This window comes from Dermacentor albipictus, chromosome 5, assembly GCF_038994185.2.
Source record: "Dermacentor albipictus isolate Rhodes 1998 colony chromosome 5, USDA_Dalb.pri_finalv2, whole genome shotgun sequence".
Taxonomy (NCBI): domain Eukaryota; kingdom Metazoa; phylum Arthropoda; class Arachnida; order Ixodida; family Ixodidae; genus Dermacentor; species Dermacentor albipictus.
This window is the reverse complement of record NC_091825.1, coordinates 86,863,443-86,878,252: the sequence shown is the minus strand read 5'-3', so window position 1 is coordinate 86,878,252 and position 14,810 is coordinate 86,863,443. Positions and strand designations below refer to the sequence as shown.

At 45.0% G+C, this 14,810-nt stretch overlaps 1 protein-coding gene across 2 annotated transcripts in view; it reads left to right on the top strand.

Annotated features, from left to right (window-relative positions):
- Window positions 1–9,040, top strand: part of LOC135906901 (peroxynitrite isomerase THAP4-like) — a 44,316-nt gene extending 35,276 nt beyond the window's left edge. For both annotated transcript variants that reach the window (XM_065438534.2, XM_070539672.1), the window contains exon 3: window positions 8,702–9,040. In XM_065438534.2, the coding sequence (XP_065294606.2) occupies window positions 8,702–8,803 (102 nt within the window). In that variant the 3' untranslated portion in view covers window positions 8,804–9,040. The remainder of the gene's footprint in view (window positions 1–8,701) is intronic.
- The last annotated feature ends 5,770 nt before the right edge of the window (window positions 9,041–14,810 follow it).

The window sequence follows — 14,810 nt, the reverse complement described above, 5'->3', positions numbered from 1 at the left end:
GTCATGGCGATCTTTAAAGCGCGTCAGCCATCCATCTGACGAAACGAAGTCATTGATCCCCAACATTGCTGCAAGCGTTCGGGCTTTCATCGCAACGATGTCTCCGCTGAGAGGAAGTTTGTTGCTCCTGGCCTCCCTAATCCAAACCAGCAGAGCCTTCTCCAACTCTGGGTAAGTGCCGGTGCGCATTCGCTTCCGAGAAGTCTTGAACTTGTAGTTCTCAAATGCATCCATTATTGTGCGCTTGTTCTTGATGTAGTTTGAGAGCGTGTTCGGCTTGATCCCGTACTTCCACGCTATGTCTTGTTTGGCGGCACCTCCCTTCTCAACTTCCTTCAAAACCTCGACTTTCGTTGCCAGGTCGAGCGTGCGATAGGAGCCACGGTTCGCCATGGCTATAAACTGCGCGACTAGGTACAGTCAATTCCGAATCAACCGTGGAACAACCTAGCCTATGAGCTACCCGCACAAAGGCGCTTGACCAACACATGCCTCGACATACGTTGCGCACGCTGCAAGACTAATCTCGCACAATCTCGCCACTGCCAGTATGCAGCACGCGTGACCTATGGCACCCGCGTGGGAGCCGCTTCGCCTCCCGCCGGAGTTGATCGCGGAGGCCACGGCAGCCGTAGCAATGAATAATCGCGCCGCTCCAAGAAGGATGGCGTTGCGAGCGGCTGCAGTGGCGATGACACCAACGCGGAGCACGGACCTGTTGCAACACTTGAAAAATTGCACATTCTACCAAAGAATGACGGTCACCTCGAGGATCCCGGCTGAAAATTAACTTCCAATTAAACAATATTACTGGATGAGGACTTCGAATTATCGAGCGATTTCTTCTATAGGATTACATGCAAAACTGACAGGACCAGCACTTGACTTCTAATTAACCGAAAATTCCAATTAAGCAGCTTCGAATTATCGGGAGTCGACTGTATAGTGCTTTTCTATAATCCAATTTGTAGTCATAAGCCATTAACATCAAAGACCATAGCAACATGCCCGGTCACAGTACAACTGGCATCTGCTTTCCGCAGTGAAACAGGCGTACGAGTGGCTTATTATCAGTAAAGATGCGGAATTTTCGCCTACAAAGGTACTGGTGAAATTGATGATTGTCATAGACAATAGCTAGAGTCTCATGGTCAGTCAGGGCATAATTGCATTTTGTCTTTGTTAGGGTTCTTAATGCATAAGCTACAGATTGCCTGCATGCTTCTGCATTGCACTGAGCTCATATGGCTCCCACAACCATGTTTGATGCATCGCAATACATAAATAACAATACATCAGGATTGAGTGCACTATATGCGACTCTGATGTCAGCACCATCTTGAACCTTTTGAAGGCTCACTGCTGCTTTTTGCCCACATCCACGTAGGGTCACAGTCCAGTAGGTGGTACAACACTTCAGTCACTTCAGAACGACTCCTGAGGTAGCAACTGTAGGAATTCAGCTTACATAGACAAGCTTGCCGTCCCTTGTTCTTTTGTGCAGGGGCTTCGGTAATAGCCTTGACCTAAGCTTTTGACGGGTAGTTTCCCTATGCATCTATCCAGTGGCCCAAATATTCCAGGTTCTCTTTAAAAAACTAGCACTTGGTGCCTAGAGCATGCAGTCCTGCTTTTGACAGTTGGTTGAGAACTTCATTGAGGATGCCTAGGTGCTCCTTGGCCTTTTCGCTGGTGACCAGGATGTTGTGGAGGTATGCAGCTACCTGGGGTAAACTGGCAAGCACCGTATCTATTTCTTTTTGGAAGAGTCAGGGTGTCACCAGAATATAGAATGGTAAACATAGCATTTTGTACAGGCCCTTTAATATATTTATTGTGAGCAAATATGGCCAAAGCATCATGAACCACAAGGTGCTGGTACGCTTGTGTTAAATTTTATTAGTCCTTTCACAACTTTGTGAATATTCCCTTACTAGTAGGTAAGCAGTAAAGGTTGCTCCTTACTGCCTGTTTGAATATACTGTGACAGCCTCCACATGCTCTCAACTAACCATTCTTTTTTCACACAGTGACCACAGAAGAGGGCCATTTTGTGTACTGCATCGGTTGCAGAACACCTTGATGTTCCAGTTTGTCCAGCTCAGTGATGAAGTCATCCTTGAGTTCGAAAAGAATACCGTGGTGTTTCAGAAACTTTGCCTGTGAATCCTGCTTCAGTTTGATGTGCACTGGTGGTAGAGTGGCGCCTGAAAATGGAACGCCATAAACGTCCAGAAAAGTTTAATTGTTTTAAAAATTCTTAATTTAAATTGATGCTCGAGGGCCTGAACCAGTCATGGTTCAATAATATGCCACCGTTGGTTCTTACGAGTAGCGGCAGCTGAAAGTATTGCTCTTTGAACTTGACTGAAATTGTGGCCTTCCCGACGATGTTGAGCCCTATTATGGCCCAGATTATGAGCTGAACGTCAGTTTCTTCAAGCTTAAACCTTTATGGATGAGTGTTGCCTACAGGCAACATACCAGAAAATTTTTTCTTGACGAGTTCCTCTATAGAGCATAAAGTTTCTGGCTAAGTGTCTTTGGCCATCACTGAATGACAGGCAGCAAGCATCATTTATTCGTTTAGAGCAGGAATACAATATGAGCAAGACAACTTGCTTTCTTTTGATAGCATGTTCAGAGGAGACACAAGATTTCCTGGTAGACAAGGTACCACTCGTAACAAGATAACATAGACAAGAATACCACTGCAAGATATCTGGCTGCTGTAGTATCGGACATGTGATGTAAAGCAAATGCAATGTACAGCTATGGTTCACGTTCGCCGAGAGCTGTTTAAATTCCAAATGAAACCATAGATAGCTTGGGCTAAAGCCTACTTCCAGGTTTCTGTCTGGTGTTGCCCCCCCCCCCCCCACCTCCCATTGCTGAAAAAGTTTTCGCGAATATTTTTTTTTTCATAGAATATGCTTATCCTCAACTAGATTGGCCTATTTATTACAGAAAGTGAATTTTTTTCCAGTATTTATATGTCTCATTCTTTGAGGAGTAATTCCCTTCACCACCTTCACATTTCTGGACACATTTTCGCTGATACTAATCAATCTGCCTGCTCCTGAATCCACTTCCATGGGCACTATTTTGCTGCCAATGCTTATGATAATGATAAACCTGCGGCAACCACTAGTCACTTGGCTATCACTTAGCAAATCATCATTCTTGATTGGCATAAACTTGAGGCATTTTACAACTGATGGTTCACTTGCCCTCTGTTTTTTTTCCATCATGCTTTGGCTAAATGTCCTTTCCCGGCTTTTAAACTTTCATCATTACACAATGCTCTTGGCCAGGCACCAAAAACAATGGCGTTCCGAACACTCACCTGATGCTTTTTCATCTTGCCTTTCTTCATGCGACTTCATACATTGCATTTCCACTTTGGCTGTTATCTCTGGGTCTTCCTGATGCTGACTGCGCATAACTTTTTGATGCTTTGCAGCAGATTCAGCTGTGACTGCTGGATCAGAAGCTGTTTAGAAGTCAGATTCTTCTCTCCCTAGAAGCATTGCTGTACTGTGCTGTCGTAGATTCCAAAAACCAACCCATTCATCAGCATTTTGTTGAGTGGAAGCCGCTTGTCACTGAATCCGCAGTTCAAGGGTAGATTACATCAGGCTGTAACTTAGTCTGCCGCAGATTCACTGTTGTGCTGATCTCATTTCGAGAAGACGCACCTCGAGCACAGCTTGGATGGCTTCGGATTGATGTAGTTCTTAAAGGGAAGCTGAAGAGTCTGTCGAATTCAAGAAGACGCTCATATACGGATGCGGGAACCTTATAAACCATGAAGGTAAAATTTTGGGGGGGATTTTTCACTTAGGAGCGACGCAGTCATCAGTTAAAATTGCGCTGTAGCTCCGCCCCCCATCGAGCGCCGCGCGCTGCTGCTGACGCTGACGATGCAAGCAGAGACCGGAAACCGCGGCTTAGTGACGTCAACACTGGTGTTCTGCTCCTTTGCAGTCTCCGCGACTGTGCCTGACTGGGCTTATTTCTGCGTGCGTGCTGTCCTAATCTGCTTCGCTCGACCCTAAATTCCTTTATTTGTGTGTATGTAGGAGTGATAGTTGACGTGCGCAGCATCAATTGAACTTGTAGGCCGATCATGCCAGCGTTCTGTGCAGCCTACGCTTGCACGAACACTAGCAGTCGCGACGATGTTCCGATGTTCCATTAGTTCCTGCAAGACAAGAAGCTTTCAGCTAAGTGGGAGGCTGCTGTGAAGCGAAACAACTTCAAGCGCTCAAGAACAAGTGTTGTGCTCTAACCACTTCCGTGACGATTACTACCGGAGTTTATCAATAATGCGTGCTTTGGGTTCTCCTAAAAAAAATATTGTTAGCACGCTGAATGGAAGGTGCATGTTTATCGCCCACCCTTGACGCAGGTTTCATCGCCAAGCGCCGCGAATTTTCTATTCGCACCTGTGTTGTGAAACAGCCTGCATGCAGCTACCATAACGCAGTGCAAGCGTAAAGTTTGCATGTGTTGGAAAGCCCGCTCACGCCAAGACACTGCATTCCCCCTTCTCTCGCACACATAAGAAACCGACCATCTCACGTAGCCGACGGAATTCGCTGGTTACGAGTAGCGTGCGATGGCGCGCTGATGAAGGTTCTATACTACATGTGCTACAACAGCCGGTAAACTTTTCCCGCGTTTAAACCATCTGTGTAGATTGCCGACAGCTTTGGGGCAGCGCACAAATGCTGAAGATCGCATCACCGCTTATGTTCTACGAGGGGGCATGCAGGAACATAACACTACAGTTGTTTGCCCGGAAACGTACCTACTGGAACGCTGAATGCAGCTTAGCAATAAACATACTCGCCAAAGAACATTTCCAATACAAGGAGATACTAACACTTCGCCTTCGTTCGCGTGGAAAGCAGTGCTTGCACCAGCATTTTTTGCTTCTTGGAGAGGCCGGCTCTTCGCAATCGGCTCGTACATGTAGTATGTACAAGTATGTACGTACGTGTAGTATGTACAAGTATGAACCCCTTACAAGTGATCTTGCACGCGACAGCAACAGCGCTGCAAGCAAGGCGATGGCTGCGCGTTCACTCGTCGTCTGCAAGCCGAACCATTGTTGACGTCACGAGGCGCCCGACCAATCACAAGCGGAAACGAGGCACGCGAGCTGGGCGTGTCTGCTGCTGCACTTTTCGTCGAGATAAAATATGTTTGCACTTTCTTTCACTCAATTTCGATGCGATATTCGAATTCAGAAGGTTGAAAACCACGGCGTACTGCTCTTCACTCATTTTTTCTGGAAAGCCTTTCAGCTTCCCTTTAACAGCTTCGACAGTGAATTGGTAGTGAGCGTTTAATGGTCGAAGAGGCTTGGTGTGGGTAGCTATCAGGGAGTAGCTCTTAGTCTGCCGCAGATTCACTGTCGTGCTGATCTCATTTTGAGAAGACGCACCTCAAATACAGCTTGGATGGCTTCGGATTGATGGAGTTCTTAACAGCTTCGACAGTGAATTGGTAGTGAGCGTTTAATGGTCAAAGAGGCTTGGTGTGGGTAGCTATTAGGGAGTAGTTCTCCCCAGAGCAGCTCTGTCCTCTTGTCGGCATCTTTCTTGAAGCTGTTAGGTGCACAGCATAACTTTATTTGCTTGACGTCATAGAGTTTCATATTAGTATAACTAGAGGGAAATCTGGTGCTGCGATCGTTCAACCATCATGGGAATGATGGGAAGTACAGGCTACGGATTGGCATTCTGTTGACTGGCAAACTAGTCAACAAGTATTTTTTGGCAGTTTTGGTTTCACTTTAAGTGCAGTTGTTATATCCTGCAGTGGGACAGTGGAACACAAAGCTCTCTGCCTTTGTTCTGTTGCTCGAAGTGGCGATAGCATGCTGGGTTAGTGACTGGGACGATGTTTGTTTTGCAATGTTGAAGCCCTGATGAGAAAGCGACGGCATCGTAAACGTTGAAAGAACATGTTTTGACCGTTTGGACCTTAGTTTGTTAAGTGTGTTAGGTTGGCGCTGTAGCGTTACGTGATTTATGAAACTTCAGAATATTAAAAAGAAGGCACTGCTGATACAATACATAGACGGTTGTACTTCTCGTGGCTTGACAATCACATATTATTGAAGGCATCATTATGCATTGCTCGTTTATGTTCTCATTGAAATGCGCGTTTTAGGACTTTGAGAACACAAACTTACTTGTGGTAGGAAAGATTGCTGCTTCCTGGCTGTAATCTAGTGTCACAATATGGGTAAGTGAAAATCTATGCCATAATGCTTCGGAAGCGGTACATCAATAGAAAATATGAAGCATACTCGTAGGAGCGTGTTTACAGCGTGTTTACAGGAGGTATTCACAGACCTGGATAGGGAAGAATTGGGGATAAAAGTTAATGGAGAATACCTTAGTAACTTGCGATTCGCTGATGATATAGCCTTGCTTAGTAACTCAGGGGACCAACTGCAATGCATGCTCTGACCTGGAGAGGCAAAGCAGAAGAGCTGGTTTAAAAATTAATCTGCAGAAAACTAAAGTAATGTTTAACAGTCTCGGAAGAGAACAGCAATTTACAATAGGCAGTGAGGCACTGGAAGTAGTAAGGGAATACATCTACTTAGGGCAGGTAGTGACGGCAGATCCGGATCATGAGACAGAAATAATCAGAAGAATAAGAATGGGCTGGGGTGCGTTTGGCAGGCATTCTCAGATCATGAACAGCAGGTTGCCATTATCCCTCAAGAGGAAAGTGTATAATAGCTGCGTCTTACAGTACTCACCTACGGGGCAGAAACCTGGAGGCTTACGAAAAGGGTTCTACTCAAATTGAGGACGACGCAACGAGCTATGGAAAGAAGAATGATAGGAGTAACGTTAAGGGATAAGAAAAGAGCAGATTGGGTGAGGGAACAAACGCGAGTTAATGACATCTTAGTTGAAATCAAGAAAAAGAAATGGGCATGGGCAGGACATGTAATGAGGAGGGAGGATAACCGATGGTCATTAAGGGTTACGGACTGGATCCCAAGGGAAGGGAAGCGTAGCAGGGGGCGGCAGAAAGTTAGGTGGGCGGATGAGATTAAGAAGTTTGCAGGGACGGCATTGCCACAATTAGTACATGACCGGGGTTGTTGGAGAAGTATGGGAGAGGCCTTTGCCCTGCAGTGGGCGTAACCAGGCTAATGATGATGATGACTCGTAGGAGGCCACAAGCGTCCTAGCTATCACTGCAGCAGATGTGCTTAAAAGTACTTGAAGACGTTCAGCAATCGTGACAGCTGACGCATCCTTTTGAAAGAGGGAGAGAGTTTGCAAGTGCCTGTCGTCTGCGAGAAAAGTCTTGCGTTTGCAGCAAGCAGGCGTCGTAGCAGACGACACTTGTAGCATTCCTCTCAAGGACGCAACACTTTCTCACAATACAAAATTTTTATATCTATAAATACTTGATGAGTATTTTTGTATAAGTACATGCACGATTGTTATTGTTATAATTGGGGATGAATGCCGAGCTGAAATTCTGTAAACAACACGCTTGTAATGTTTATAACGTATACACACTCATCACTTATAATAGAAATAATATACAAAGCGCACATTTTTAACCTCAAATAACACAAACTAACCAAGAGCAAAAGATTACAGAAATTATACATGAAATAGAGTGGTACACAGGCAGATAACAGCAAACCTGAAAACACTGTTTTGAGCACTCGGCCACTAACATGTTCCAATGATGGCGAAATGCCTCTAGGGCTGAGAGCATTTGGCCGCCACCCTGCTTTGCCCATTGAGGCCCTACCTAATTTGGCTACCTATGCTGCTACAAAGTATGCCTGTGACACCACTGCTGGGGCTCAGGGGGCATGCCACGATAGCAACCACATATCTGTTCATTCACCTCCTGCTCTCTAGTCCTTTAGATGCTTTGCCATTATGTTTGCCTGCCTTGGAAGCTTCCGTCCCCCTACACCTGGCCTTCTAAGGCCCTACGTCAATTCACCACGGTCACCTGTAAGATTATAGCTTAACTGCCATGCCCTCTTTTAAAGTCCATGCATCTCGCTTGTCTGAAATCCTACTTCCCCTACAACAACCTTACCCCTCTTTAACTGCTAGGATGATGCTCCAATTGCCAGGGCTTATACATACTATATTTCGGGCCATTCTCACACGGGGGCTGATGAAGGCACCCAGCTGGGCAATAAAGAGGATGATCAGCAAGGTTTTTGTGTTTTTGCTGAGCTGCCTATATGGCTTATGCCTCTCCCTCTGTATGTCCAGTAAATACATATGTAGGTTAGCTTAAAATAGTTTAATAGTTCAGAAGGTGTAAGCCACAGTTACAGTCGCCTTAATAAACCAAACAAATGACTTCTTCTTGATGAAACTAGAACTTTTCTCCTGTTCTTACTTATGCAGGCTAGGTGTCACTATTGTGCAACCTTAGTGTTTCCACAAAAACCAAAGTGTGTCCACAGGTTAGAAAAGTTCTTCAAAAATATTTTCTGCTGCTTTTAACACTGTTCCTGCAGCACTAGGCACTGCAATTGTAGTCTTCTGGTTGCACAATTAAATAAATAGGCCTTTAAAAGTGAATTGGTGGGCCATTCTACCTCATCCATGCCTTTTGGCTTCAGTTAGCATCTCTTGTAATTTATCTATTCAGCAATCCTCTAGTTTCTTTTTATCTGTTTCAGATCTGCCGACTAGAGCACAAGTGTTTTGAACTCGAGGTGACATCCAAGAAGTTCTGCCTCGAGACGCTCAAGACACTGGAGAAGTGGTGTGAGCTTGTCTAGTCACTGACTGCTGTGCCACTCTTTTATTCTTCCAAAAACTTTACAGTTATGTGATGTGTGAGTGTGATAGACTGTACAAACGTGGTGCAAAGTTCAGTGCCTTCATCGCTACCTCTGTCAGCGCGGGACTTACTTTTGCTGCATACAGTACCCCTGAGTGATTGCACAGATGAAGCACATACTCAGGATCTTTCATTGTTAGAGATCTTTATAACAATAAAATGTGTTCACATTTTCTTTGCCAGTTGTGTCTAAACTATGCTCCACAAGCTATACATATGACATGCCACATTCAGGACCAGTTAGGCTCGCAAGCTCTTGCATTTTGTTGCAAGCCATTTTCTCATTTCTCTAGAACAAAGCGTCTAATACACTACGTGTTAAGGCCATTCATTGAAATGCAATCCAATTTGTCTCAAAGCTTAACGCCTATTACTTATCTGCTGCAGCCGGAAGGTTCAATATTCAACAACTTTCATCACTTCCTTCCTCATGTCCATTTCGCAGTATATTACCTTGTAAAAAACTTCTTGCTAAGCATTAAGAAGCTTGTTAGCTCGGGGCCAACTGCAATTTCCATATTTAAGTAATGTAAAATGCAGAAGTGCTTCTATAAGACAGCCACTGAAGTCATATGAATGAAATTAGTTAGGGCTAGTTGGTTGAAATGCAGACTCCAGAAGTTTGCGTGGAGACACAAAGACGAGCGCTAAACACAGGCACATATAAATAGGAAAACCAAAAGAGAACAAATATTGAACATCACGTGTTACCCTGTGTACCCGAGTTGGCCAATAACTGAAACTCCCGATCGTCCTTGTTATTTCTCGGCTTGTCTTTGTACCTTGGCGCAAATTTTTTCAGTATGAAATTAGTTGAATTTGAAAGGGAAAGTTAAATTCTAATGACTCCAGAAAGCAGGTACTTAATTAGGGGTTCGGAACCTTTTGCAAAAGTTTCCAAGAATGGGAAGTTAAAAAAAAAAGTTAAGCATGAAGTTTAAGATCCCTAATACTGCACCCAAAACTAATACCACAGTTATGAAACTGCGTCTGTTAAAGAATCTAAAATAGGCGGACTTGATATGCGAGTTCAAGCCTTACAGGAATGTGTTGCAATACTTACGAGGGTTCTGCAAAAGTTCTACTCACACTTCAGTGGTAAACTTCAGAACGCATATAATTGATCTTTCTCCTTTCTTTTTTTATTTAGATGTATGATTAGTCGCCGCTTACGGAATTGCAATATCGTTTCTTATTGTTAAGTACGAATAGTAAATACTTGGTACTTGAGTTTATTGAAATATTGCAAATATGAATTTTTTTCTGAAGATATTGATAGCGTAAATAAAAAATTAGTTTCGTGAAGTCACTGGATTTTAAGTATATGCAACAAACATAACCTCGGAGCAGTGGTTGCCAAGAAAAGCAATTTCACGGTTTTCATAAGTATTCAAATAGAGGTGCCGAGCTAAAGCTTTGTCGTAACGGCCAACTGCAACGAAATTTGGAACGCGTGAAAAGCCCATTTTAAGATAATGTAGATATAGGAAAGATTCCATGCGAAGTGTGGCGTATGTAGTACGAGCGGAAGCGTCACGAAAAGCTCTCAAAAACACGTTTTTGATGTTGAAACTACAAATTATGGGGTTTTTACGTGCCAAAACCACTTTCTGATTATGACGGACGCCGTAGTAGGGGACTGCGGTAATTTAGACCACCTGGGGTTTTTTAACGTGCACCTAAACCTAAGCACACGGGTATTTCCGCATTTCGCCCCCACCGAAATGCGGCCGCTGTGGCTGAGATTCGATACCGCGACCTCGTGCTTAGCAGCCCAACACCATAGCCACTAAGCAACCATGGCGGGTAATATTGAAATTGAAAAAGAAATATCGAAACTGAAAGAAAAAAAAATCGCTGCCATTTCCGCTCGCTAGAAGGGACGCAATACCAAGAGCGCGCGGCTGCTTGGCGTCATCTTCCGGATAAGGTGCTATCTGCGGCTGCCTGCAGCGTGCTTAAAAAAAAAAATAAGGTCGCAATTTTGCTGGAAAAGCGAAGTATTGATTGCGATAGCAAATTAGTAGACAGCTGTACGAATTAAGGGTCGTAGATCTATCAGCCGTATAAACTTGTAAACATTCGCTTACTAACTTAAGCATGCGTGTCACGTGCAGAAGCAAACATGAACACATCGAATGAGGTGACCGCGCACACTCGATGTCAAATTGCTGGTGTGAGGAAGCGCGGCACCAGCAGCAAGCGAGTTGACCTTCGTGCTGCTTTTCACATCAACGCGAACTAAGCGGCGAGAACACAGCGCACGCGAAGATATCGGCATTTAGCGCACTCTGTCCCCATCGTAGACCCCTTTCGATATAGGGCCCACACAGCTGCGCCATACACAGCCGCCGTTTAAGGGGCTTTACCACTGCCCTGCCTACCCCTCCCCCCTACTTTCTCCCCAATCTCCTGTGCCTTGTGCGCAATGTAAGACTGCGCGCTATATCCCCGCTTTCCTCCCTTGCGCGCGCGAGATTGAGCCACCGCCATCGGCTTACCCTCGCACTCTCTTACCCGTACATGAAGCATATGGGGCACGGCGACAATGTTATCGCACTTGAACTTTTTGTGGATCATCACGACGACGATGACGGAAATGCGCCTGGAGTGACCATATAATTGCTATCGCAATAAAATTTTGGAGGCGGCGTGCGGAGACTTATGTCACATATAGTCACCACCACCAGCTGCACGCGTCGTCTCGTTACGTGCTTTTTAAAGCTGCTAACAAGGAAGCTACGCAATGACCAGCCCTGTGGCTTTGCCACGATTGCTTTATTGGTATATACTACTCACTTACAACAAATTTAGTGAGATTGAAATTTCGTTTCAGCTGTCCTTTAAACTTTCAATTGCAGCGGTTTGTACTGTACTTCGAGGGCCTCCTATGTTGTAGAGGTATATACCTGGCGACAACTTCCTCTGGCAGTGCCGCAAAGGCTACGTGGGTGGAGCCTATGTACATGTATTGCTGCGCCAAGTAGGCTGAACCTTTCGCTCGAGGTTTCGGTTTTCGGTTGCGCCAGCGCTTTCTGCCAATAGGCGTTTTCGATGACTGCTTTCATAGATATATAGTAGCCGTTTTAATGTACTGTAAAGATTAATCAGACGTATGCTACGTATGCTGCATCATAATTATGGAAAGCTGGCACACACACATTATATATATATATATATATATATATATATATATATATATATATATATATATATATATATATATACGAGTATATTGGTTGCTTCGCGAGCAAGCATAACCTTTAAGAAATCGCCGTTATCGTTACGTACCAAGTCGGCTTCAGTTGAACTCCTATGCAAAACACACTCTAGCGGTGAGACATTCCATGAGATATTGCATTGCAAGGAGCCAAGTAACGTTTTTATTTATACAAACTTTCTTTCCAGATGGTTGCAGCATTCCAAAACTATGCATAACTATTCTCACAACTGAAAAATCTGTGTGATTTATTCCTTGTTATTATATTATGTTTTTTATGTTTCTTCTTTTCCCTAGTGAATCGTGATCTAAATAATTCTTTTTTCATCTCAGTTGTACTTTGGTTGTAGGTTGTAAAAAGACGCGGTTTATAGATGCCTTGTATTCAATGTATTTTCTATGTACTGCCCCCCTTACTCAATGCCTCACTTTGAGGCCTGTAAGGTATTTTTAAATAAATAAATAAATAAACTGTTACATACGCCATCGAAATGTGCATGCATCCTGCACCAACCATGACTGCTTAGCAGCCAAGAGCTGCTCAGCGCAAGCTTACGGGTTCGATCACTGCAGCCAAATTTCCATGTGGGCAAAACGTGAAAGCGCCTGAGGTGCACGTCGAAGAACGCATTTGGGGTGCGATCTTGTACGCGTTCCAAAATAGAACGGAGGTGGTTCGTTCCGCCGAGCCAAATACGATTCGTCGATTTGAACCGTGCCGAACGCCATGACGTCAATTGTGATGTGATATCTGCTGTCAATCATTCTGTGTCGTCTGCTATCGGACGAACGGAACGGAACATACCGCCTATTTCGTGACGTAAAGAACGAACCGCGTCCGTTCTATTTTGGAACGCGTACAAGATCGCACCCTTGTTCACGAATTTTTCACGCCCGCTTTGTTCACAACATCAGTGCAAATGTTTAAAGGTGTGTTTTGTTTCGTCCCAGTCTCCATGTCTTTCTCTAATGAGCAGAAGGTAAAAATCTTCCTTGCCTTGGTAGCTGCAAATGACAACAAGAGGAAGGCCACAAATATGTATCAGTCATGGAAGTGTGGCGTAGACCAAGCGGCGTAGGACTCCATCCTTGAGTCCTAGCCTACGCACGGATTTTCTGTCATTTATGGCCTCAAACCCTCGTGCTAGCATGCGAGACAGGGCCACCCAGGTACCAATTGCCAAGTCATCAGTTTGGAGGGTTCTAAACGATGGCCATTCACCCGTACCACCGTAACCAGCACCAATGCTTGGAAGATAGGGACCTGTAGAATCTTCTAAATTTCTCGAATTGAGTCCTCACAAAAGCCGACGAGCCACCGGTCTTCTTGAGCAATATCATGTGCACAGATGAAGCCAATTTTCACAGAAACGCCTAAGTAAATTTTCATAATGTACTCTATTGGGAGAGAGAGAGAGAAAGCAAGGACAGGAAAGGCAGGGAGGTCAACCAGAAGAGCACCCGGTTTGCTACTCTACACTGGGGGTGGGGGAAAGGAGAATAGAAAGAGGAAAAAGGGAGAGAGAGTAAGCACTGAGGAGAGTAAGCATGAGTGCGTGTAGGAGGGACGCTATACACAGGGGCACTATAAACGGTCGCTTATGCAGGTGCACTTCAAGTATTGCACTAGTGCACGAATTGCCTTTTGTGCCAATGACGGGTGTGGCCACGGTCCGAATATCTTTGACTCGGTTAACGGTCTTGAGTCCAGTTGGTGTAAAGTTGCCTGCAGAGAAAGGCGTTGTACATCGTAGCGAGGGCAGGTACACAATAGATGCTCGATGGTTTCCTCGCACCAACAGGAGTCGCACATCGGGCTCTCAGCCATTCCCAAACGATAGGAGTATGCGTTCGTGAACGCCACTCCCAGCCTCAAGCCGCACAGCAAGATTGTTTCGCCGCGGGAAAGGCTAGATGGCAGTTGTAGCCGTAGCGTGGGGTCCAGTTTATGCAATCGGCAATGGAAGGCACATGACATCCAGAGACCTTGCGACTTTTTGTGTGCAAGTAGGCGAATTTCTCTGGCAGCGTCCGACCTCGCCAAAGGTCTTGGACGCGTCTTGGTATCTTTGTGCGCACACCGGCAGCCTTGTCAGCTAGATTGTTGCCGACGATGCCACAGTGAGCAGGAATCCATTGAAATATAATGTTGCGCCCTCCTTCCAGAGCATGGTGGTGCACTTCCCTGATGTCAGATATCTGCTCGTAAGTTCTGTGTTGTTATGCAGACTTGCTACTGTGAAGAGCTGCCTTAGAATCAGAAAATACGACCCATTTCTCTATTGGCTCTTCAGTGACTTACGTCATAGCGGCTTGGGGAGCTGCAAGTTCTGCCGACGTAGATGTCATATATGACAATTTGAATCTAACTGTAACCTGCTTAGCTGGAACGACGAATGCGGCAGTTAAACTGGTAAGTGAGGTTGAACCCTCGGTACATATATGTATGTGGTCATGACACGCCTCGTGCAGTAATAGAAGCGTAAGTTGCTTTAGAGCCGGTGATGGATGATCGGACTTTTTTGTAATTCCAGGAATAGCAAAATTCATTTGAGGCTGTCGCAGGCGCCACAGCGGAGATGAAGGCTTCGCCGCCAGTGTAAAAGATGATAGTATGCACTCTTGATGAGTACTAATCACTCTTGAAAAGGCCGCTTGAAGTCTCTCGGCTGGTAGGGATGCCAAATGATGGTCAGGATCCTTGACAGATGGCGAATGAGCGCTC